Source organism: Nymphaea colorata, chromosome 5, assembly GCF_008831285.2.
Source record: "Nymphaea colorata isolate Beijing-Zhang1983 chromosome 5, ASM883128v2, whole genome shotgun sequence".
Taxonomy (NCBI): domain Eukaryota; kingdom Viridiplantae; phylum Streptophyta; class Magnoliopsida; order Nymphaeales; family Nymphaeaceae; genus Nymphaea; species Nymphaea colorata.
In genome coordinates, this window is record NC_045142.1 from 14295176 (window position 1) to 14320823 (window position 25648).

The 25648-nt window shown below is 37.5% G+C and overlaps 1 protein-coding gene across 1 annotated transcript in view; it reads left to right on the top strand.

Annotated features, from left to right (window-relative positions):
• The first annotated feature begins 288 nt into the window (after positions 1–288).
• LOC116254330 (uncharacterized) overlaps positions 289–25648 on the top strand; it is a 61361-nt gene continuing 36001 nt past the window's right edge. The window contains 9 exon segments of the mRNA XM_050077888.1: positions 289–496; positions 2714–3009; positions 3169–3289; positions 6376–6497; positions 6849–6851; positions 6854–7062; positions 7180–7306; positions 18650–18732; positions 18814–19029. Coding sequence (XP_049933845.1) covers positions 376–496; positions 2714–3009; positions 3169–3289; positions 6376–6497; positions 6849–6851; positions 6854–7062; positions 7180–7306; positions 18650–18732; positions 18814–19029 — 1298 coding nt within the window. The 5' untranslated portion in view covers positions 289–375.

Below are 25648 nucleotides of genomic sequence, written 5' to 3' on the forward strand. Positions count from 1 at the left end.
TGAAACCCTCAACAGAGGGCTGTTTTGTAACTGAAGTTTTAATTTAAAATCGAAACCGGCTCCTTTTATAACTCGAGTTTTAATTGAAACTGGGACTCAACTCCTTCAATAAACAAGTCGAGCTCGTATAACTTCGGTGGAGTCACTTGACCCCATCACTGATTTATTCCACATGTCAGACATTGGTAGTAGGGGCTTTGTCTCGATCTACTTTAGGAGGCATTCGAGCAATTTCCGAAACCCGAACCGGAAAATATAACCATCTTTGGATTGCCTTGTCCCAGGGAGGGACACATATAACGTCCTTTGGACTGGCGGGAACCTGCCGCCTGTGTCCGAGACCCAGCGCCGCCTCAGGGGTGCACAGCTTCACGCATGATGGCGGAGGAGAAGCGCTCATCACGTCTGCAGACAGGTGCTTATATTGGAGATATCTCAGCTCTGTGCCTTCTCCACGTTCCCTGCAGCATCTCCTCTCGCCCTTTTATCCTCGCGGGTACCCTTCTCGTTCCTTCCGACGCGCATCGTTTTTGTAGTTTCAAACCCATTGTATCATCTCATTAGCACTGACTATGGAAAGTTTGCACGAAGAAGATCTTTCAAGTCCTTTCTTTCCGCCATCTCTTTGCTTGATTGAGGAGGTGCTTTATGTCGCATGGTAACTTCAACATAAAAGGCGGCTTATGCTTGCGTAGTAAAAATTCTTGAAGTCTGACGTCTGGTTGTAGTATGAATCTCTTATGCATTGGGTACCTTTTTGATGGAAGTTTCTGGTGGTCTCATTGTTTCCGACTAGAAGTGTTTCCAATGCATTGACCACCCACCACGGAGATGCTAAGGTTTGAATTGGGATAATCAGTAATATTCGGTACAATAAGAAAAATAAAAATTCCAAAGCCGTATTCTATCCAGTAATATCCATATGCTCAGGCTAGTAGAGTGCAAGTGTTTGAAGCTAAACATCAAAATGCTTCATTGGCAGTCTGCAACAATGAACTGTTCTTGAAATTTGATAGCCACTAAGCACTCAACCTTACATGTACACAGTAGGAATGCATCCATCCCTAACCCAAAAACTATGAAGATTTATGGAGATTACCTTTTTGATGGTTGGAGGTGAGCGATAAAACAAACAAACACTTGCCATGAGCGTCAACTGGGGGAATTGTTCCAACACCTGGTGCGGGTGCCCTTCTCTTGGCTTCTCACAAGAGGTATTCCATCTAATCAATAACTTAATGCATGATGATGCTAGTGAAGAAGACAAGATTGTGGGTTTGTTCCAATCAACTCTTGGTTCTGAATGCCCTGTATTGTGGGCTTAGCCTTATGAAGGAAGGAGACATATGATTGTTGAGGGAGTTTGGAGGAGGTAAAGGTAGAGGGCAGGTTAAGGGTGTTCACAGCAAGCAAGGTTCTTGTGATTGTAGTCGGAGTCCTCGGCTGTTAATGCTTCCCACAAGAAGGGGAAAGGGCTGCAATATGTTGAAGCCATGAACTCAATGATGATTGGATGCATTTCCGTGAAGACAAACCTTGTTGAACGATGTTGGCACAAAGAAGGGGAGGTGACAACACAGGGTACACGAAGCACTTCTTGTTGAGTTTCCTTGGAACGATTAAAATATGTCCTTCCTTGGTAGTTTTTAGAATCATCAAAGCATTACAACATTCTAGAAATTTGAAAAAAATTGGAAATTTAGAATTTCAGGAAACAAAAAAAACTGGAAAGCTATTTTTCTAGATTTATGACCAAACAAGCCTTAAAGGAGACACATGCTAAAACTAAGAAAGATAGCAAAAGGAAAAAAAAAAGTTTTTCTTTTTTGAAAAATGCTTAAGAATCGACTAAGCTGGCAAAGGTAAATGGAACGAGAATTGATAAGGGACCACTCAGAATGAAGCAACCATGAGATGCTGGAACAATCTAATCGGGTCCAACACCAAAAGTGGTATACTCCTGCAAGTTCCACTCAAGGTAGACAAAATATTTTTAGATATTGATTTTGTGTACAAGTATGCCACATGGACCTCTAGAATGACCTATGCAACATTGTCTAGCTTTTTGTTGTTGTTAAGGATGGTATACAGGGGTACATCCCAGGCAAGCAAAATCCAGAGCTTCTTTGGCTGCAGTGTTTAACATTTCAAAATATCTAGGTACACCATTAAAAAATAGTACTTAATCCTTTGCAAATCAACCACCATGTTTGAAGATAAATGTTGCAAAAAAAAAAAAACAGTTTTCGCCTCTTCCTTGTAGTCAAGAAGTAATCTTGTATTTCATATAGACAAGCATATGATAGGAGCCAAAAGTATTGTTTTGTGAAGTGCTCTTGTGGAACATGTGCTTGCAGTTTTACTCTTGCAGAATTCAGATAACAACAACATCGGAAAGAAGTCTATCAAATTTTAAGAGCCATATTTTAAACCATAGGCAAAATGAACCATACATATGGAAAGTCTATATGATGTTCAAACGTATTGCTATTTCCTGTTATGCCTGTTAAAGGCAAGTTCTTCATCGGTGGTTGCAAAAGAAAACATGTGCATTTGTTTCAGTGCCAATTGTGTGATTAATAAATATACGTTTGCTGATTCTATGTGATGGTAATCTAGTTGCTTATAAATATGTGCTAGTAAGGGAAACAAATTATTAGACCCTGGCTGATTCTGTGACTAGATGATTAACTGGTTTCTTATTCTCATGCAGGAACTGGGTCACAAATTCTTCTTTATGACGTTGGAAAAAGCAAAATCTTGAACTTGTTCAATGTCTTTGGGGGTGTCAGGGTGCATGGGATCTTTTCTGGTGCTCCCTCTTATTGCAACGAATCTTCAAAATGGTTTTTCAAAATTGCTGTATTTGGAGAGAAAAGTGTTAAGCTCTTCCACTTGTCTTTTAGTGGATTGGATTGTACATGTCTGAATGATGTGAATGCTGGATTACTACTGATGCATTCATTGCCAAAATTTGGTTGCTGGGTAATGGATGTCTGCCTCTTGAAGGTACTACTACCATATGCTGTAGCAGAGATTCTACATTGTATACTAGCTTAAGCTGCAAAAATGACTCATTTTTGGTTATTCATATAAGAGAAGACTACTAGTTTCCATCCCCTCCCTGTTGGTCTACCTCTGACACAGGTAATGATGATGGTTTCACAGGTTGATGGTGATGGGACTTGTAATGAAGAAGGCAGCAATCTGGCAATAGGACTCAGTGACAACTCGATTCACCTTTGGGATGTCTGTGGAGCTAAAGTAGTCCTTGAAGTGCAGTCTCCTGGTATGAAAAATAAAAATTCAGATTCTCAGAATAAACATTAAAAGATGTGAACCATTCTTACAGCTTATCCTAAGACACCTCAAGTGCATTCCAAAAAAATTTAGTTGTGATCATTCAAAGGACATGATCTTTTTAGTCATACTTTTTTTGACATTTCAACTACATTGTAAGGTCCAATTTACAAGAAACTGCTACAGTGGCCGAACAACTGGTAGATGGCCAAACATTTGGTCTGCCAAATGTTATTTTGCACACACTAACACACACAAAAGCTAGATCTTGACTTCGTTAAACAAGAATTTGACTTATCTATTTATCTCTTTCTTCCAAAATGCATTTAAATGAACGAGGTACATACAATAGTAAGGGTTGTTAGGCTTCCAGAATACAAGATCTAGTTAACGTTCTAAGACGCATAATGTAACACATATTAGTTAGTTCAATAGTTAGATCAGTAGCATAACTTACAAGTTGCAAACTTATTATGATTATTTTTTAAATAGATCAAAAAAATATCCTTCATATGAAAAACGTATCATACATAAACACTACTGAATAACAAACGTGAAATCCATTATCTATCATCAACTTCAAGTTCCAAATATCAACAAGTAAAACTTGTTTGGTACAAAAAATGGATATCAAATATCATTCATTACCATTTTATTTTTCATTTTCTCTTTCAAAATCTATATCATCTCCAACCTACACAAGCCTTCCTGTTACCATCTTTTTGTGCTTTTTAATCTTGTTTGTTTTAACATTTTTCTCTTGAACTAGCAGCAGGTTGTCATCAACCCATGTATCTAGTACATCAAAGTGCTTTTTATGCTTTCCTGTTGAAGTTCTCTTCAATTCCTTAAACAAGTGAAACATGATTGGCCATATTGCAAAACAAGTGCATATTAGTGTATGAAATAGATTATAGCATAGATTATGGGATCCATCTAAGAATGTGGAACAGCTAACAAAGGACCTTTGCTCCCATTGCCAAAATGAGAATCAGTATGACACCCATTGCCATTGTAGTAACTAATAAATGGTATATTTTTCAAATGGATGTGAAAAGTGCTTTCTTAAATATTGGCGTTACCATGGATGTCTAATATCCCATTTAAATGTTCCAAAGAAGAAGGTGCTTAAATTGAGAAAAGTCCTATATAGGCTTAAATAAGTACCAAAAACTTGGTTGGATAGTTTAAATCACATATTAACAAATTAACATTTTAGATCTTGTTTTATTGGCACTACATTATTTGCTGAAGATACTTGTGTAGAAACAAGGATCCTACTTTATGTTGGTGATATGTTGACCACCAGTAGTGACAAAAGAAGAAATTAAGTTAAATTCTTTTGAAAAAGTATATTTGAAGATTGATTTGGATTTTTTAACTTACCTTTTCAGGGATTGCAAATGCTGATAACACTGGAAGTTTGAAGAGGGGGGCAGGGTGTTAAAATATATGTAAAATACATCTATATATTTCTCCATGCATATGCATCTTAATTATGTATGTAAATTTGGTTTGACTTGGCCCTCTACCTGGTCAAACCGGGTAAGGGGACTCATTTTTTGTTAAACTCGGCATGACTCGGTCTTGACTAGGCTTAACTCGGCCATGGCTTGGCTTGACTCGGCCAAAACTCGTTTGACTTGGTATAGTCCAGTGATAAATCTTGTATTTCATAATTGACAGAGTGATTTGTTTATTAATTATTAATTTTTGACATGAATCTTCTGATAGAAGAATTTAGAATTATTGTTCATTTATTAAATTTGCATAGTACAAATGAAAAGTTGAAACCTTAGTCATAGGAAACACGTTTTTTCGAAAAAAGCGCAAAAACACGCGATAAATTAAATGGCTGTTCAAAACTTAAAAAAATGCGTTTTTGAAAAAAAACGTTAAAAATGAAAAAATGCGTTTTTAATGCGTTTTTTTCAGTTTTTTCAGTTTTTTTTAATGCCAAACAGTTTTTTTTCATTTTCTATTTTTTATTTGTTGCAAATCTACTTATCTTTTGATGTTTGTGTTATTAGTTTCTCACTTATCTTTTAGTTTTTTAAAATTTTAAAAAATTTACCGTATTTTTCCCATATTTTTCCACTTTCTTCAAGTTTCCTGTATTATACCCGAGAAAAACCTCGCTTTTTAAAACTCCGAGACGTTATTTGTGACTATGGTTGAAACTAATTATGCTTAACTTCTTGACAGTATATTTATTTCAATTTTAAGGACATTGGACTCTTCACTTTTGGATTTTTAGTTTTACATAATATTAACATACATGTCGAATTTCTTAACCATTTAATAGTTGTAAATGTTGAATATATTATTCTTAGTGTTTGATTCTTATTGACTTATTTTTTCGTTAATATATTGATTCTTGCCGCACGGTTTTCTTCTAATATGCAGTTACAGAGTAGGAGTAGCGGCTTAGTTGTCCAATTTTTTGTTATCAAAGACAACGTATACCTTATTTATTACTTGATGGTACGAATTATACATGTATTCAAGTTATTTTATAACTTTTTTATATTTAAATGACAAGTTATATTGTTTTTCTTTTAAAAACGATAATTAACAAAACCCGGCCCGAGTCACTGAATTCACTCACTGAGTCAGGAGTTAAGAATGAACGAGTCGCATCCCGAGTCACCGGGTTTTAAAATATTGATATATACATAGGAATATTAATAATATGTACTGTATAGAATTAAATTTCTAGTTTTTATTCTTGTTGTATATTTGTATTTTTCTCTTTTTGTAATCCCTTTCCTATTGTGTGAGTCTTTGTTCACATGGGTTCCTTTGGACGTTGAGATTGCTGGTTTGGGCCTTGGAGCTCATTATTGCTCATTTATTTATGCTTCATTGATATGAACCTCTGTGCATGTGAAACGTAGATGTGAAATAAACTAACACGGTCCAAATAACGTAATGGATGCACTTGTACAATTTCCTTTCCTTGTTAAATGTATATCAAATGGATATTTATCTTCAATTTTTTCCTTCAATGTTTGCTTTTCAGTCTTGTTTGTTTTATCAGTTATGGGCGTTCATTTGTTTGAGGAACTTTTGCAGAGAAATGCCTTTTATATTCAATGAGATTTTGGGGGGATAACCTGAAACATCTTCACATTGCTTCAGGCACAATCTACAATGAGGTGATTTGTCATGTATTTGAGCTATGCATTTTGCTAAGTGTGAGTGCTTGTTTTGGTGTCTATTATCTGGCTTGTTATAAACTTATAGGCAAGCTGATAAAATTTGTTTATCCTTCCTTTTGAGCTTCTGTTTTAATAATATTCCCTCATTGTTGTGACGTGGTTTGGCATCATCTGGCATAATTAGAAAATAAAGCATTGCATGCCAGCCTGCAGTGAGGTTGTGTATCCATGACCGAATACTCTAACCTGGTCATGTTTTATTAAATTATACTAATGCTCTGCCTACACAATCTGATTATCTGTTGTAGCCAAGTTTCATGCTTGCATTTTGTTGTGGGAATAGCCTTTCCAACATAACAGTAATAGCTTGAAGTTTTGGTTTTATAGATCCTCGTGTGGACAATAGCTTCTCAAAAAGAACTGCCAACAATTTTAGAGGGGGTGATAATCTCAAACCAGTTCAGTGTAAATATTTCAAGTTTCAAGGTTTGGAATACAAAGCAATTCAATCGACTAGACTTGTTGGGCATGAAGGTTCAATCTTTCGCATAACATGGTCATCTGATGGATCTAAACTCATGTCTGTTTCTGATGACCGTAGGTATAGACCTGTTCCATTCCTAATCCAAAAAATGGCAGGCCATTCACATTCTGTCTATGCATCACGTTTTCCGTTTATGTAGTTCTAATAGAACATTTTTTTGTTGTCTTGATGCAGTGCCCGTATATGGTCTCTTTGTGTTGATAATTCTGGCCATCTTCAAGTGCAGTCTAATCATATTTCAGCTCGGCATGTTCTATTTGGTCATAGTGCTCGAATTTGGGACTGCCACATGTCTGAATCAGTGAGTTCGTGTTTTGAGACATTATAAGATATTGATCATAATCTTATCAAGTCCTTTTGTTCTTCGTTTTTGAAATTGGATGTTGTCAAAGTTGACTAATTCTTTTTTCTATGCAACAGAAGCCATAAAATGTCGTTCAGTTTCATTTTTCCTATGTTTTTCATTATTCTCAGAACTCTGACTCTTTGTTAGTTAACCTTCTGATAGAGTTATAAGCTCTGGCCTTTCTTCTCAAGCCTTTATATGCATGCAAGATCAAATTCATCAGCTTTGAACTTCTTGACTTTGTCGTTGTAGATATAGCTCTCATTAAGCTAATGATTCTCACAGAGAGCCATATATAAATATCACACATTCTCTTATACACCAACTTAGTACGTACACAAGAAGCAGTACAATTTTTTTTCCTTTTCTTCTCCCCCTGTACAATTTTTCCTTCTTTTTTTCCCTTGCATCACTCCCTTTTTTGTTTTCCTTGCTGCTGCTGTTCTGCAGTGCAATGTTGCTTGGACATTTCAAACAATATGAAGTTGTCTGAAACCGATACCAACACTCGTCAACTTGCCAGGCACATATGAAATGTTCAGCAGGCGTGTGTATTTCTCCCATCTTCCCTCATTTTGCACCCTCACTTTTTTTCAAGACACCTCTATGTTTCTCTCTGCACCTCTGATCATTCTTTAAAATTGACAACGTAGGATCTGTCATCCTTCCCTCATTTTCCTCGGATGTTGCTGCTGCAACAGTCTTCCGTTTTTCTTCCCCGTCTCACTCTTTTCTCTATCTTATTTCTCTCTCTCTCTCTCATTTCCTTGCTCTCTTTCCCTCACATAAGTTCTCTTCGCATCCCCACCCCCCTCCCTCTCGAACCATATGGGTCGAGAGAGGGAAATGCGGTGAGGGTGTGTGTGTTGGGGTTTGGATTTTGGGTCCCAACTGATCCAAGTCAACCCTTTTCCAATATGCTATGTCACATGAGTGCGGGTACAGACACAGCAATTTTGAAAATTGTGGGTACGCAGGTACGACAAGTTTTATATTCTGAAAAATAATAAAAAGATGCAAAAAACATATAATGGACAAAAAATTGAAGGAATAAAACAATACATAATAGTTCAACAAAATCAATACTAAGAAACAATACATTGGGATGCCATGCATTAGAAGGCTGAGGACAAAACAAATGGCTAAACCCAGCCTTAACACACGTTGGCAATACACAGATCAAAGACACACAAAGGGGAAAGAAACGTATTCTGATCTAACCAAAATTATATCTCCCATCTGCCTCCCTGTAAGGTTTCACTATTCGGCCGATTTCAACAGGGATCCCAACATTATAAGTTACCAAACAGTTTTTGGGAAACATCTCAACATTATAAGTGCATAAGGAAGCATAACAACTCAGAATATCTGCAAAGCTGATATAAATGTGAAACCAGCATATACGTCATTCCTATTATATTACAGGTGTGAATCCACCACATTTCCTGAGGTTCATTGTATCTATTTCTGTAATAAGTGATAGTCTAAACATGCACAAAGATGGAATTGGAACTCCAAATATCACTTGTATTTTTCGAAATAGATATGCTTTTACAGTTCACTTTTAGAATCGTAAATTACAGTAGAGTAATTGGACACTGCGATAGACTCCGAAGGCTGACTGCCCTGGTGACTGCAGATAGACTCCAAGGCTGATTGCCCCTGTCGATTATATGGAAGATCAGGCAAAACTCGAGCCGCGAGACTATAACTTGCTCGTGTACAAAAATAAAGTCTGCTAAATCCATCATCCATAGCATTGAACAAGAGTTAAGGCTCAAGATCGACAGATTAACCATCTAATCTTCAAACAAAAACATCCCCCAATCGGCAAATCCAAAAAAAAAAAAAAAACCCCAAATCAAGAAATTGAAACCCTAAGTTCTAATATCGAAAAGAAAAAAAACACTTACATGCCTGCCGCAGGACACCACTGGACGTCGCCGTGGGTCGCCGGTCGTCGTCGTCGCCGCTGACCATAGTTGTGGTAAAGCACTGCTGCAGAAAACGTCGTTGAAGTGCAGAGCTCGGCTTCAATTCGATATAAAGTCGAACACTTTTTTTTTGGTTCGGATTGGGTCTGACCCATACCCGATCCAACCCGTACCCGCCCATTTCCTGTAACCGAATCTACATATCTGCGTACCGGAGCGGGTACGTGGACTGAATCCACGTACCCGTGTCACGTAGCCAATATGTATGTGTCATATATATATTCTTTCACAAGAAAATAAAAGTACTATACAAACAATGAATCCCAATCCCCTGAAAGTTCCCTAAACTACGCAATTTAAATTTGCAACTCTATTCGGCTCATTTCCATTTTAATTTTACATATTTTCTTCCTTTTTTCTAATTTATCTCCAATAGTACCCATGTCTCTCTCTCTATATATGGATATATGAATATATGCTGTTATTACTAACTGATTCCAACCTCGAAATGTTGATTCCCTCATACACTTTTTTTTTGGTTCATGTGACATTTATATATTTCAGATTTGCCCTTCTTTTGATATGAGAAATTACATTTTGCCGCCACCATATAATGTTTACTATTTGATGTTGATATGTTCTTTATATGCATAAATACTTATTGTAGGGCTTATCGGACATGCATGTATTCCAACCCTATAGCTATAAGAAATTCTGTTTTTACTCTTGTTTACAAATAACAACATAAAAATCAAACTTGTATTGGAAAATCACGTGATATTACACTGTCATTGGAGGTATATTTTTCCTCCTTGCAATCAAATTTTTTACTTGGAAATGACCGGATATTATGCTATCATTTAGGTATAATATTCCTCCTCACCATTAGTAGACTCCTCAATCATCAAGTCAATAGCGATACTCTTCTTCAGACGAGGTTCTGCCTGGTTTCTGAACTTCCAATCATAAGACCTTGATGTTTGAAATGCTAGCCTTTGTCTTTTCTCTTTTCTTTTCAAACTCAGGGTTAGAAAGCATTTGCAACAGTTTCCAACCATCTAAGTAAGAAACGGTTGTAGTGGGTCAGACATCATTAGCTCTATGAAACTGCCCAACTGATTTACAATGACTTCAAAAACCAAAAACAAAATGCAACTTTAGGGGTCTGGGTTATGTAATAGAATGAAAAGACAAAAATATGGACTGAGTGAATCAGATAACTGATGTTGATTGGGGAGGTAGGGAAGAAGAAGAAGAGAACGTGAGGAAGAAAGAGAGTAAAGAGCAGTCTAGTTCGTCTCCGCTGCTACTCTTCCATTTGAATAAAAAGAATTGATTAGGGTTATGTTTAACCCCTTACATAGAGGGTCCAATAAGAAATTAAAATTCAAAGAACTACCTAATCATAAAGTTCCAAAATACAAAAAACCTCAAACCTCAAACCAGTATGTTTTCTCAACACTCCCCCTCAAGCTGGAGCATAAATGTCTATCATGCTTAGCTTGTTGCAACATTTCATGAAATCTGATATAGGGAGAGCTTTGGTAAATATATCTGCAGCTTGATCTTCTGAAGCCACATATTTAGTAGAAATAATTCCTACTTGAACCAAGTCCTTGATATAGTGGCAATCCACTTCGATATGCTTGGTCTCTTCGTGGAAACCGGATTATTGGCTATATAAGTAGCCGCTTTATTATCACATTGCACTTTTTATAGGCAATTCTATCTGAATTCCAAAACCTTCTAGCATGGCTCTCACTCAGGTGATTTCAGTAGCAGTTTGAGCCATGGCTTGGTATTCTGACTCTGCACTATATCGAGCTACAACAACTTGCTTTTTACTTCTCCAAGAGACTAAGTTACCACCAACAAAGATACAAAATTCCATAGTGAACTTTCTATCATCAATAGAGCTTGCATAATCTGCATCATAATAAGCATCTATTTGGAGTGAAGAACTTCTAAATAATAGACCCTTTTCAGGGGAATCTTTTAGAAATTTCAATAATAGCATAGCTGCATCCCAATGGACTTTTCTTGACTTATCCATAAACTAACTTAGTTTTCCTACAACAAAAGATATATCAGGACTCATAATGGTTACATATAGTAGCATTTTGTCAGTGACCGATATGTTTTACTATCAATAGGTTCAGATTTATCATCATATAAGTGAATACAAGAATCCATAGGAAAATATGCCGGTTTAGTGAATACAAGAATCCATAGGAATATATGCCGGTTTAGTTCCAGCCATACTTGTCTCTTGTAGCAAATCAAAAACATATTTTCTTTGGCAAAAAACTAAACCTTCTTTACTTCTTGCTACTTCTATCCCCAACAAGTAACATAGAGAGCCAAGGTCTTTAGTAACAAAATGTTGTTGGAGATACTTCTTTGTGTCTTGTATTTCTTGCTCACTGTCACCAGTTAAAATAATGTCATCCACATATATCACCATAACAACCATATCTCTTGAGGTCATTTTTATGAACAATGAATAATCTAAAGGAGATCTATGAACTCCAAACTTGGACACAACATCACACAACTTTTGAAACCATGCTTTGGAACTCTGCTTCAAATCATATATAGCCTTCTTTAGCAAACATACCTTGGTACACTCCCTCTGTTTCTCAAAGCCCCATGGTTGCTGCATATAAACTACTTCAGATAAATTCCCATACAAAAAGACATTTTTGACATCTAATTGGTACGTATTCCATCCATAATGAACTGCAGTAGATATAATTATTCGTATGGTACCCAAACGTGCTACAAGAGAGAAAATTTCAAAGAAATCAATACCATATGTCTGTGTATAACCTTTTGCTACCAACCGTGCCTTGTATCGCTCGACAGTACTAACAAAGTTATACTTGATAGTAAATACCCATTTCAAGCCGACAATATCTGCCCCAGAAGGATCTTCAACAAGATCCCAAGTGTGGTGGGATATTAGGGAGTCCATCTCCTCCTTCATTGCTTGGTACCACTTAGAGTCCAAAATAGCTTGTTCATATGAAATAGGAACTGAAGTAGCTGACAAGACATCAATAAATTTGCACATATGATTTCCCAAATGAGATGTACTAATAAATTTAGAAGATGAATTGTGCATTGTCTGATCCTTTTATGTAGTGCAATTGGCAGTTCATCAGGTTGAAAAACATCAATGAAACACTCAGGCATGTCATGTAATTTAGAACTGCGTACCTCCCCAGTGCAAGACGGTGCAGGGCCATTAGATGATGAATTCCTTCTTGAATATATGAGAGGTGAGTTTTTAAATCGTGGAATGGAGGGATTGGGACAGGTGGGGGATGATATAAAAGGAAGAGACTCAAGTGGAATATGAGGAATTGAGAGTGAAACAGATGGGGGCATCTCAGACTGTGGATATGAAGGGCTTGCAGGAAAGAACGGAGAAGACTCGAGGAAGGTTACATTGGCATTGACAAACTCTCGATTAGATATATGATCTAAGCATCGATGCCCTTTTTGATTTCGAGAGTATCCCACAAATACATATTTAGTTGCTTGTGCAGCTAAGAACAAGACCCTGTTTGGGTAGAGAATTTGAATTGGTATCTTGTTGTCTATGGAAGAGGATGACATTCTATTTATTAGGTAACATGCGGTGAAGATTGCATCTCCCAAAAAATTGGAAGGCATATGAGAATGAATTCATTATAGTGCGGGCTACATCCAACAAATGGCGTTGTTTCCTTTCAACTACATCATTTTGTTGAGATGTGTGGGGGCAGGTAAAATGTGGCATGATACCATGAGATTTATAGAATTCAAGCAGAGAAGTAGATTTGAACTCGAGAGCATTGTCAGTGCGAACAATTTTGACACAAACTAAATTGAGTTTTTATTTCCAATGTGAAAGATGTCAAGATACAAGGAGCTTCAGATCTATCTTTCGTCAGAATGCCCCAAGTGACGCGAGAGAAATCATCAACAATGGACAGATAATAACGAGTCAACAACTGACTCGAAATCCAACTAGGTCCCCAAACATCTACATGAACTAAATCAAATAGATTTTGGTTAGACTGACTTTGACTCGATGGAAAAAAAGTACGACTATGCTTGTCCAGTCGACAAGCTTCACACTTGATAGAGGTTGTAGAAGAAATATGAGGACATAACTACCGAAGTTTAGGGAAGGATGGATGACCAAGTCTGAGATGCCATTGGAACGCACTTGAAGGTCAATCAACTAACAACGGTGCCTCTTTAACAAATGTATCCCAGAAGTAGATTCTATCTCTTTCATGGCCTCCATTAATCTTTCTCCCAGTCGATAGGTCCTGAAATACACAAGCTCCCGGGTAAAAAATAGCTCGGCAATTCATCTCTTTAGTTAGTTTCTTACAGATAACAAATTCTTTGGGATTCAGGAGTGTATAGCACTTCATGAACATGTAAAGATGAAGATAGATGAACATCTCCATGTCCTTCTACCGGAGATAGTCTTCCATCTGCCAACCGAGCATGCCCAGAAATACTAGTATTTCTACAAGTTTGAAATACTAGTATTTCTACAAAAGTATTTAGATGCTCCAGAATCAATTATCCAACAGCTATTATACGGAGTTATACCTGCAAAATATGCTGAATTTGTGATAGTAGTGGAAGCTGATGAGGTAGAAGGTGCAGTATTTGATCGATGCTCCATAATTAAATCAAGTTTAGCGGGACTTAAATTGAGCGACGTAGCATCTATAGAAGCAGCAGTGGGATTTACCTTAGGAACCAAACTAATAGACTGTGTTTGGAGCTAGAATGGATGAGGATGTCACAGTCAAGGATGCAGATAAGTTAGGTTTACCCACTTTGTTCCAGCACCTATCCTCTAAGTGGCCAAGACGACCACAATATGTGCATTGGAGTCTTCTACGTCCTTCTGGACCACGGCCTCTTCCTCTACCACGGGAAGAGTATTGTCCATTTCGTCCTCCTCCAAATGAGGCAAGTGTAGACGACTGTGAGTTATTTGTAAATAGAGGAAGAGTAACAACCAATCTGTTTAGCCTGTTGAAGGCCTCATCAAGATCAAGAAAATTTGATCTTGTAAGAATTTGAGCCTTGGCTGCAGAATAATCTGATGACAGTGCAGCAAGAAATTTAACAACGATCTTTTGCTCCATGTGAGATTTGAGACAATGCTTGTAAGGCGGTTTTAAGGAGTTCATCTTTTCATAAGTAAACTTCAGTTTCGTAAAGTATTCAGTTAAATCCATGTCACCTTGCTGCATTTGTAACCGTTCTTGCTGAACTTGTAAAATTTTGCTGTTGTTTTTGTCCTGATAGTACAAATTTTGCTGATGTTTTTGTCTTGAGAGTACGTTTGCCGAATTGAATTCCACATAACTTTAGCTGTATTATAATAATAGAGCTCAACAGTAATTTGGGGCTGAGTGCTATTTAGAAGCCAAACACTAATTATGCTGTTTTCTTTATCCCATCGTGCATATTTGCCGATCTTTTCCACTGGTTCCTCTTCTACCAATATATATTTTTTCCCATGTCCAACAACTGATACATCATAGTTAGATCCATCAAGTTTGATAGTAGATCCAAAAGAAAAAGCATTTGAGAAGGCTTTGTACTCTACGCCAGCCTCAGTTTGCTTATTTCCAGATTCAAATGTATCATGTTGTAGGAATTTATTGGCATCTATGATAAAAACTCGAAGATACAGGAATCTGGAAGTTCACGACAGACTGCAATCACGTTTGCAGCTTTACGACAGGCACACTACTGCAACTCGTGGTCTCTGCAGCTCCACGATAGGCACACTACAGCAGCACGTGGGATCTTACAGGTAAAACAGAAATATAACTGCGCCAAATAAAGGGACAGCAGGGCAGACAACGATTTGCTGTAGCTGGATTGAATACTACTGTGATTTGTTTATCAGATTGGTACAACAGCACACATTTGATGGCAGAATTGGTACACAAAACTTGAAGTCATTCAACGACTTCAACAACTACTGGCTTCCACGTTATTCACAGTCTCATGGTGGAGCCTCCATGACGTCAACTCCATTATCATTCAACAGCAGCAATGGTCCTTCAACTTGGGGACTTGGAGGCCATTCAACAGAAAAATCAACAACACTCCACCATTGACTTCAACAGCAATCGACCTCTTCAAATGTAGCAGAAGTTGAGAAAAGAAATAGGAAGAGAGCTCAGCAGCAGAGAAGAAGTTTCGATGTCAAGAGACTCCCAAGACTTCACCGCTCTGATACCATGTTGATTGGAGAGGTAGAGAAGAAGAAGAGAACATGAGGAAGAAAGAGAGTAGGGAGTAGTCTAATTAGTCTTGGCTGCTCCTCCTCCATTTGAATAAAAAGAACTGATTAGGGTTATGTTTAACCCCTTACGTAGAGAGTCCAATAAGGAATTAAAATTCAAAGAACTACCTAATCATAAAGTAAAATGCAGAAAACCTCAAACCAGTACGCTTTCTCAACAACTGAATCAGAGAAAGAAATAATAGCGTAAAGAAAATGAGATAAAAAGTGATGAGAAGAATAAACCACATAACTTTTGAAAGACAACTACTTTCCTAGGGTTTGTCTCATTAAAAAAGTAGGTATTTTTTCATTGCACCAGATCTGAAAGAAGAAAGATGTTATGAAAGAAATGACAAGGTGAGAAGTCAGAATGCAGGATTCCATGGGAATCAAGAAAGAAGAAAATGAATTAAGGCTTTGAAGAAAAAGTGGCTTTCTTGACTGGAAGAAGAAAGATTAAATCTCTCTTGGCATATCTTTGGAGGCAACCACAGGCTTGGAACCTAACATTTCTCCATTATCATGTTAGATTTCTGAAGACACAAGAACTGATTTGTGCAAAGAATGAGGAGAGAAGGAGGAATGGGAACATAAGAGTAATGATTCCCAATTCGGGAGATGAGTTAATCTCTATTCTTTTATAGAAGAGAAAAGAATAATCAAGGACAATAATGCCCCAGGTGTATGAACAAAAATGCAATATGTGATAGTTAGCTAACAATTTTTAAAGAAAATCATTAAAATGAATCCTAATCTTGAGTTGGTTGAGTCTTTTCTCATTTTCAATAAAATATAGAGTTGTTGGTAGATGCAATCATAGTCACAAATATTGTTAATGGGTTTTAAACGATGAGGTTTCTCTCAGGTATTTTTTGGTAAAGTTGAAAATCTCAGAAACATTTGGGAATTTTTTTACAAAATAAAAACCTAAAAATTAGGAATAAGTAAAATAAAAACTAATAAGAAAGCAAAAAAAAAAAATTTCATAAAACGATAAAAATGATGTTTTTGGTAATGATGGAAATGAGGATAAATAATTTAACATAAGTTTTGAATGTTAAACCAAAAATAATGTAAAAATAACGAGATAAAAATGCTAAAAAATGTAACAAATTCGTTTTGGAATTAAAAAAAATGAGAAAACGACTATCTTTTTGTTTTCATTGGTTTTAACATTTTTATCAGGTCTTTTTTGAAAAGGACGGGTTTTTGGTGACTGTGAATCATAGTCACAGAAAATATTTTTAAAATGCAAAAAATAAGTCAGCTGAAAAAAACATCAAAGCAACGTTGTTTTTCGAAAAAAATGCCAGAATCAAAATGCATGAAAAAAGGCTTCGCTTTTTTTTCATTTTAGGCATTTTTTTCACGTTTCTTAATGTCACACTGCTTGTTTCCATTTTCTAATTTTTATTTTTTGCTTATCCACTTATTTTTTTGATGCTGTCTTATCAGTTTCTTATTTATTTTATTTTCCCTATTCTTTTATAATGTTTTAAAATTTTAAAAAGATTCACCGTATTTTCTCCGTTTCCTTCAGGCTCACTGTATTACACCTGAGAAAACCTTGCTGTTTAAACCCAAAAACAATGTTTACGACTAGCGCTATTTTTTAGGATGTTTTAAATCTTTTAAAAAATTCACCATATTTTTTCCCATTTTCTTCAGGCTCTCTGTATGATACCAAGAAAAACCTCATGTCTAGAACCTGCAAATGATTGTGATGACTATGCTGTGGATGCAGTTTGTCCTTCCAGAAATTGTAGCACCTATATCGCTTGTGTGTTCTAGAATACCAACAAAACGCATGATATGCCTTTGTGTGAGAGTTTATCATGTTTGTTAGCAAGGATAACCCATTTATGTTACTTGATCGGACCTCTTGTGGTTGTGTAGTGTTCTATGTAATATACCTTTTGACAATGATGAAGTATTTTTTTGATGTGAAGGAGGCAAAATGTTAACAAGATAAACCAATGTAGTGCCTTCTCAAAAAGTTCTAAGAACATCTTATGCCGCTGGTGAGTTTTAGTGATTCCCATCATGTGACGGTGTTTATTTCAGCTAAATCATTTTATTGAGGAATATAAGGGCATGGTTTTTGATGAAGAATACCTTGTCTTTCTAAATAATTTTGAAATTCTTTTGATAGGTACTCTCTCACAAAATCAGTTTTAGGCATTCCGATTTTTTGAGGTATTTTTTTGACGATGGTGATGTGAAAAATCTTAAAAGTTTCAAAAACTGCATCTTCAAGCCTAAGGAATTAGTTCAATAATATCTAGTGAAATTATCAACAAGCATAACATTATAACATGTCAACAAGCATAACATTATAACATTTACTTCCGTTTGCAAGAATAGAAATGGGGCCCCACACATAGCCAGTATGCAATAAGCGTACAACCGAATGAGATAAAAATCCCATTATATACAACACAAGGGAGTGGGATCTAGCCATTGGCTTATTTCTGATAGCTGCTAATTTAGCTATTGAAGACTTTCTGATGGCTAGAATGCAAACTGCTGGTAAGGATTGCACCTGTTGCATTTGTGGCACAGATGGAGATCATCATCTTACCCCAAATGGGTACTTGTGAGTTTTGACTAATATGTTGTTAACTTGACTAAAGAGAAAAAATGCAGATATCCAAATACAGAAGATACATTACCAATAATACCACAAACATACTTATATATATTAATAATAGTTTGGTTGTTCCGTAGCTTGTTTTAAATTTTTATTTGCTGCTGTGGTTTCTACCTCCTGCATTTGCATCGTGGATGGAGACAATAATCTTACACCAAAGTAGCATGCATGAATATTGACTGCCATATAGTTACACTACAGAGAACAAAATACAAAAAATATACAAATACTGAAAATACATTACACATAGTATGATATGTATGTAAACATATGATATGTATGTATATATATATATATATATATATATATATATATATATATATTTATATGTACTCCTAATGTGTGTGTGAATATCTACATATTTTTATAAATTTTTAAATGTTTTGGTCCTGTAGCTTGTTATAACTGCTGGTGAGGATTGTACTTGTCGCATTTGGGGCATAGATGGAGGTCATCTTCTTACACTAAAAGAACATGCGTAAGTTTTGACTGCTGTATAGTTACAATATCCTTCTCACTGAATATGTTATAGGTCATGGAGTTTTTTTGTTTGACACAGGGGGAGAGGTATCTGGCGATGTTTGTATGATCCAACTTTTTCTCTTCTTATCACTGCTGGCTTTGACTCTGCAATCAAAGTGCACCCTTTGGCAGCATCATTAACTCGTCCTGTCTGTCAATCTAGTGTTGATGGAACAATGTCCTCCAGAACGGAAGTACTTGATCTTTTCATTCCTAGCACCTCACATGAAGGTGGTGTTAGAGGGATGAATAGGTGAGTGATGTTAGGCTTTTGCTTGAAGTCCTCCATTTGCTTAATGTTGTACTGGGAATAGTTTTATATTTTGAATCAGGTGCTCTTTTTCATACTAGGTATATAACATGCTCATGGAAATAGAAAAAGATGGTGACAGAAAGCTAGCACACATACATATATATGTATATATGATTCTTTAAAAAAGTAATTGTTAAATATATTAGACTTTTTTTTTAGTGTCATTTAACATTTTAAGAAGTACTTTGTTTTTTTATTAATGTTTTCATGAGAGTTATTAGTATCAAGCTTAAATTTTGATAATTTTCTTTATTTTGAGTTGTAAGATCTTCCTTAGAAAAGCAAGTTCCATGTTTAATACACAACAAAAGCTTAGCCAATAGTAACCCGAAAGTGATGTTTGTGACCTTCAGAAACACACATTTCAAAAATATCAGTTGTATGAAGGTGTACAAGAAGGTGTTGGTGGACAAGTGTGTTTAAGTCTAGAGAAACAAGGGTTTGGTCAAGGCATGTCAGGCTGCAGGCAGCACCAAATCCAAGGTGGAAGGTTATGGTAGGCCAGTCACTGAGGCATGTGACGTCTCGTGGTTGTCACAAAGCCAGTGGAAGTTCATGGTAGACCAATTCCTGAGGCCTGTGATGTCTTGTGGTTGTCACAAGCCGAGATCACAGATGTCAAAGAGCAGAGAAAAGGAAGGATGGAGTGGGCACTAGGCCGGACCTCAAAGAGAGCCATAGAAGATTGCAGCACCTTTGGTTGCTGAGTTGCTGACCACAAGAGAGCTCGACAAGCCATGGCCAGTGGTTGCTGAGTTGCCTTGCATTGGGGAGTGTCTTCAAAAGTTGAGCAGGGGTCACTGAGGTGTTAGGAATTTTCAAGAGCAAAACAGAATACTAATTCGTTAAATCAAAATGAAGATGATGCTCAAAAGGTCTATAATCAAATACAAATCAAAGGACATAATTTCTAATGAAAGTGGAAAGTATGTCATGCTGGGGTGAGAACGCTGGTGGCATCTGCTGCTCATGCAGCAAATGTTGATGTTGAGGCAGCTTGCCTTTACGTGAGGTGGCACGTTCTCAGGTTGGCAGGTGAGTGTTTGCTCGACGAAGTAGCTCTCACCTGCCCTCAATGTTGAAAGTGTTGGCCAGGGGTGCTCCCTCCCCAGCATGCTGTTGATGGAAGTGGAATCTTGTCGGTTATGGTGTTATCATGTGAAATGTAGGTAAGCGACACTATTTTATGTTAAAATACATTACAATGATGTTTTTGGTGCAGTTCCAATGAAAACAAGCACACCAAATTTAAATTTATAATCAATCTCCAGAAAAGTGGTGAATACAGGTTGATCGACAAGTCGACAATTGAAATAGAAAGGATATGGACAAAAGATGCTTTTATTTAAATAAAACAACAATTTCTTAAAATTAATTTTCACGGAAAAATAAAATAAATACAAGAAAAATAACTAAAATCTAGTTTGCCCAAGGATTTGTAACGGTTCAATATGCTTCTTTGCTCTGGTCTGCGTGTGTACTGCAATGAAGTCCACCTTGGAAGCCTCCATATATGCACTTTATACTGAAATTTAGAAAGATAGAAATACAAGACACGGCTCCCTATATCTTGTCTTCACGAATTTTTTTTTAAATCTAAAGTAATTCCTATATACTATGCGCATGTAAGTCTTGTTTGAATATAGTTATTAATGGGTTAGGTAGTTTTATGGTTTTTTTCTCTCTTTCTCGACCTCATCCCTTCTTTCACCTTGGTCTCACGCAACATGGTATTAGAGCTGATCCTTCCTGGATCTGCCTAAAGCCAGCTACATCTCCTCCTTTCATCTCTCGTCTTTCACCTCCTCCTCCTCCTCTTCATCTCTAGTCTCTTGCTCAGATTTGTTCGTGAGTAGCAGTTTGCCCTAAGGTGCTGTAACGTGTGGTACATCAGGGATCTAATCACTACTGAACATGTCACGGTAGTGATTAGATGCCCTAGATCTGGTCATTGCAGAGCCTGAAGATCGTCGGTGATGTGAAGATCATCTTCAGAGTTGGGTGTGATGGTGATGTTACTGTATGAATGTTGCTGGAGTCAGGGTAGACTTCTATAATTTTTTCTTGATTTGGTAGTTCGTGGATGCTAGGAGACAATTATCTACTGATGCAGCATTGTCAGAGGCATTAAAACTAGTCTTAGTTGGAGGTGACAGCACAAGTGGTCGTGGATTAGAAGATTCATGAGTAAGGATTTTTTTCGTGGATTAGTTGTGGTGTGGCTGTTAGCAAGCAGACAGCAGTATGCTGTGAAGGTATTTATATATATATTTTTTTGGAAGAGTGCTGCTCATCTTATGGTCTACATGTGTATGTGTGTATATATATATATATACGATCAGAGAGAGAGAGAGAAGCCAAAAGATTGTCATTAACGTAACCCTAATTTCAGATTTAAAGAGATTAGGGCTGACGATACAATATTTACAATATGAGCTCAAGCAACATTAGATAATATTAAAAGACCTACACTCTAACTTTTTAATATTGCAGAAACCCTCTAATCGTCGTTTAGTGTATCTAACACTCTCGGTCAAGCTGGAGCATATATATCAATCATGCTCAGTTTGTTACAACCTCTTAGGAAATCGCCTATGGGGAGAGCCTTGGTAAAAATATCAGCAGCCTGATCTTTTAAGGAGACATGAACAGTGCTGATAACACCTTCTTAGACTAAGTCCCTAACATAGTGACAATCCACTTCAATGTCTTTCGTCTTTTCATGGAAGACATGGAAGACAGGGTTGTTTGCCATATAGGTTGCTGCCCTGTTATCACAATATATCTTCATTGGGAGATTCACTGAAATGCCCAAATATAGAAGCACTGATCTGATTCATGACATCTCAGCTGTAGTTTGAGCCATAGCCCTATATTCTGGCTCAGCACTAGATGGAGCCACCACATTCTGCTTCTTGCTCCTCCATGAAATAAGATTGCCTCCCACAAAGACACAAAAACTTGTAGTAGACTTCATGTCATCTACATACTCTGCATAATCAGCATCACTATAAGCTTCTATATCAACACATTCTCTCTTTTTGAACCATAACCCCTTGTCTAGAGCCGATTTTAAGTATCTGACCACCATTAGAGTAGTTTCCCAATGAACCTTTCGGGGTTTTTCCATGAATTGACTTAGCTTATTTACAGTAAAACTAATGTCCCCTATCAGAGATTTGTAAGATCTAGAGTCAAAATACTCTGATTCATCATGATGAATATGAATGCGAGGATTCATAGGAAGTGTGGCAGGATTAGCTCCCAATAAGTCTGTCTTCTGCAGAAGATCAAAAACATATTTTCTTTGGGACACTACAACCCCTTTACTACTACAAGCCACCTCAATACCAAGAAAATAATGGAGTTGACCAAGGTCTTTTGTGACAAAGTGTTTCTATAGAAACTCCTTTGTTTGAGCTATCCTTTGATTACTTTCCCTGGTGAAAACAATATCATCAACATATGCAATCAATATCATTATACTAGATGTAGCTCGCTTGATAAACAACGAGTGATCAAGCTGGGATCTTCGAAATCCGCACTTAGATACAATCTCAGTTAGCTTATGGAACAATGCACGGGGACTCTGTTTAAGTCTATAAATAGCCTTTTTCAGTTTGCATACCTTGGAGCACTCCCCCTGTCGCTCAAAACCCAGGTGGTTGCTGCATGTAGACGGTTTCAGAGAGATCTCCATATAAAAAAGTTTTTTTCACATTTAGCTGAAATAGATGCCATTCTTACTGGACAACGAGAGATATAATAATAGTGCCCAACCGAGCCATAAGCGAAAAAGTCTCATCGAATAGTGCCCAACGGAGCCATAAGCGAAAAAGTCTCAAAGAAGTCCACTCCATACGTCTGTGTATATCCTTTAGCGCCAAGACGTGCTTTAAACCGTTCAGCTGAACCATCCAAATGATACTTGATGGTGAATACCCATTTGGAGCCAACCACGTCGCAGTGCATCAGGGGATCCTCCAAGTCCCAAGTTTCTTGAGAGATAAGAGCATCCATTTCCTCCTGCATGGCTTGTCTCCATCGTGAATCTAACAGGGCTTGATGGTGAGAAGATGAGATAATGTGACTAGACATAGCTCGATCAAGCTGCACCAAACTTGTACTCAGATAGTCAGTAGAGACAAAATTACAAATCATATGTAGTGTGCACTGTCGATTGCCCTTGCGAATAGCAATAAGGAGATCATCTGCGGAGTAGTCATCATTTATACCTGAGTTAGTGCTACCAGTGGAGCTTACCTCTTGAGAAGGCACTGGTGGGCGGTTGAGAGAGGGACTGATGTGACAATGAGTGTAGACTAATGGAGGATCAAGGAAGCGATCAAGTGACATAGGTTGAGAAGGAGGAATAGGAAGAGGAACAGACACAGGCATTTGAGACGTAGGAGGACCTGAAGAGGAAAAATAAGGATGAGACTCCAAGAATGTAACATCCGCACTAACAATCTCTTTCTTGGTATCCTTTTTGATTGCTAGAGTATCCAATAAATACACATTTGATGGCTTGGGTAGCAAGTTTGTTTTTGTCTGGGCCAAGGATGTGTGCAAAGCAAGTGCGTACAAATACATTGGGAGGTATATGAAATAATGGTCGATCTGGATGTAAAATTTGAATGGGAATACGTTCTTGGATGGCCGACGAAGGTAATCTGTTATGAGATAGCATGCGGTAAGAATAACATCACCCCAAAAGTAGGTAGACATGTGAGAATGCAGCATGAGGGTGCAGACCACATTTAGGAGTTGCCGATGTTTGCGTTCGACAGCACCATTTTGTTGAGATGTGTGAGGGCATATGAGTGTGTAACATGAGGGTACGAGCCACATTTAGAAGCTGGCGATGTTTATGTTCCGCGACACCATTTTGTTGAGATGTGTGAGGACATGTATATTGTGGTCGAATCCCATGATCGGCATAAAATTGAAGTAGAACAGAAGATTTAAATTCGAGAGCATTATCAGTGCGAATATTTTTGACAATGGATTCAAACTGAGTTTTTATTTGCTTGATAAATCTCTGAAGAATACAAATGACTTCAGACCTTTCCGTAACAAAAATACCCAACTGACTCTGGTAAAGTCATCAACCAAAACAAGGTAATACTAGAAACGTGAACGAAAATAAACCCGACTTGGACCCCAAACATCAACATGAAGTAGATCAAAAGGACTCTGACTAGATGGACTCTGACTCGAGGGAAAACTACTACGTGTATGCTTGCCTAACTGGCATGCTTCACATAGGAAAGACTCTGATGCCGGAATATCTGGAAACATGCGACGAAGTTTGGACACAGAGAGATGACCCAGTCTGAGATGCCACTGCAAAGGAGTTGGCTTCGATGTGAATGATGATGCAACAACATTGACTGGGGTACAGAGAAAGTAGAGCCCCTCTCGTTCATGGCCACCACCAATCGCCTTCCCTGTTTGTAAGTCCGAAAAAGAACATGAACGAGGATAAAAAATGACTCTACACTATAAGTCTCTAGCCAATTGCTTAACAGATAACAGATTAACAAGAAATTTAGGAGCATATAGCACATGGGTAATGGTGCCCAAAGATGTGAGGTAGATATCCCCGCTGCCCACAATAGGTGGCAATTTGCCATCAGCCAAACTGACGTGTTGTGGTAGTGAACCTGGTTAATGATAGAAACATATGTGGCTGATTACAACAATGCCTGGAAGCTCCTGAGTCGATCATCCATACCATACCTGGGTCAGTGGTAGTGGCACCAACAGTGAAAGCCGACTCTACTGCAGCAGTGCTGGTAGATGCAGGGGAGGACCTCTGAGCAAGAACTAGATCATATTCCTCCTTAAGTTGAGAGAGTATGATGGAGCAGAGGTAGGGGACTCAACCATAGAAGCTGTAGCCTGTGAGGAAGGTGCGTTAGTCGAAGAAAACCCCTTTCCTATAATGGTTCTCCCTCCACCATGCCTTACCCAACAGAACGAAGATGAGGATGTTTGTCCCAACATCGGTCCTCTAAATGACCCAGCTTGCCACAACAAGAGCACTAAAATCTGCCACGTCCTGTACCACGACTTGTGCTACATCCTCTCGTGCCAGTAAAAAAACTATGACCCCTTCCTCCTGATATCACAAGTGCGGAGACTAGTGTGTCATGCGTAGGCTGAGAAAGAGTGACAGCAAGACGACTCAACATATTATATGTGTCCGCTAATTTTGGAAGATCACTACATGTGAGGATTTGAGACTTTGCCACATAGTACTCTGAAGATAACCCAGATAGAGACTTTGCCACCATACCAGTTTCAAAATGAGATGCATAACAGTGCTTGCACGGTGGACAAAGAGCTTTTAACCGCTCATATGCAGCAGTCAGCGTAGCAAAATATTGTGATAGGTCTTGATCACCTTGCCGTATGTTACAAAGTTCTTCTTCCAACTGCAAGATCTTAATAACATTAGTAGCATGTGAATATGTCTTCTTTAGGAAAGACCACATATCTCTAGCTTTGGTGTAGTATGCAAACGTTGGAGCGATACGGGACTCTATACTGTTCA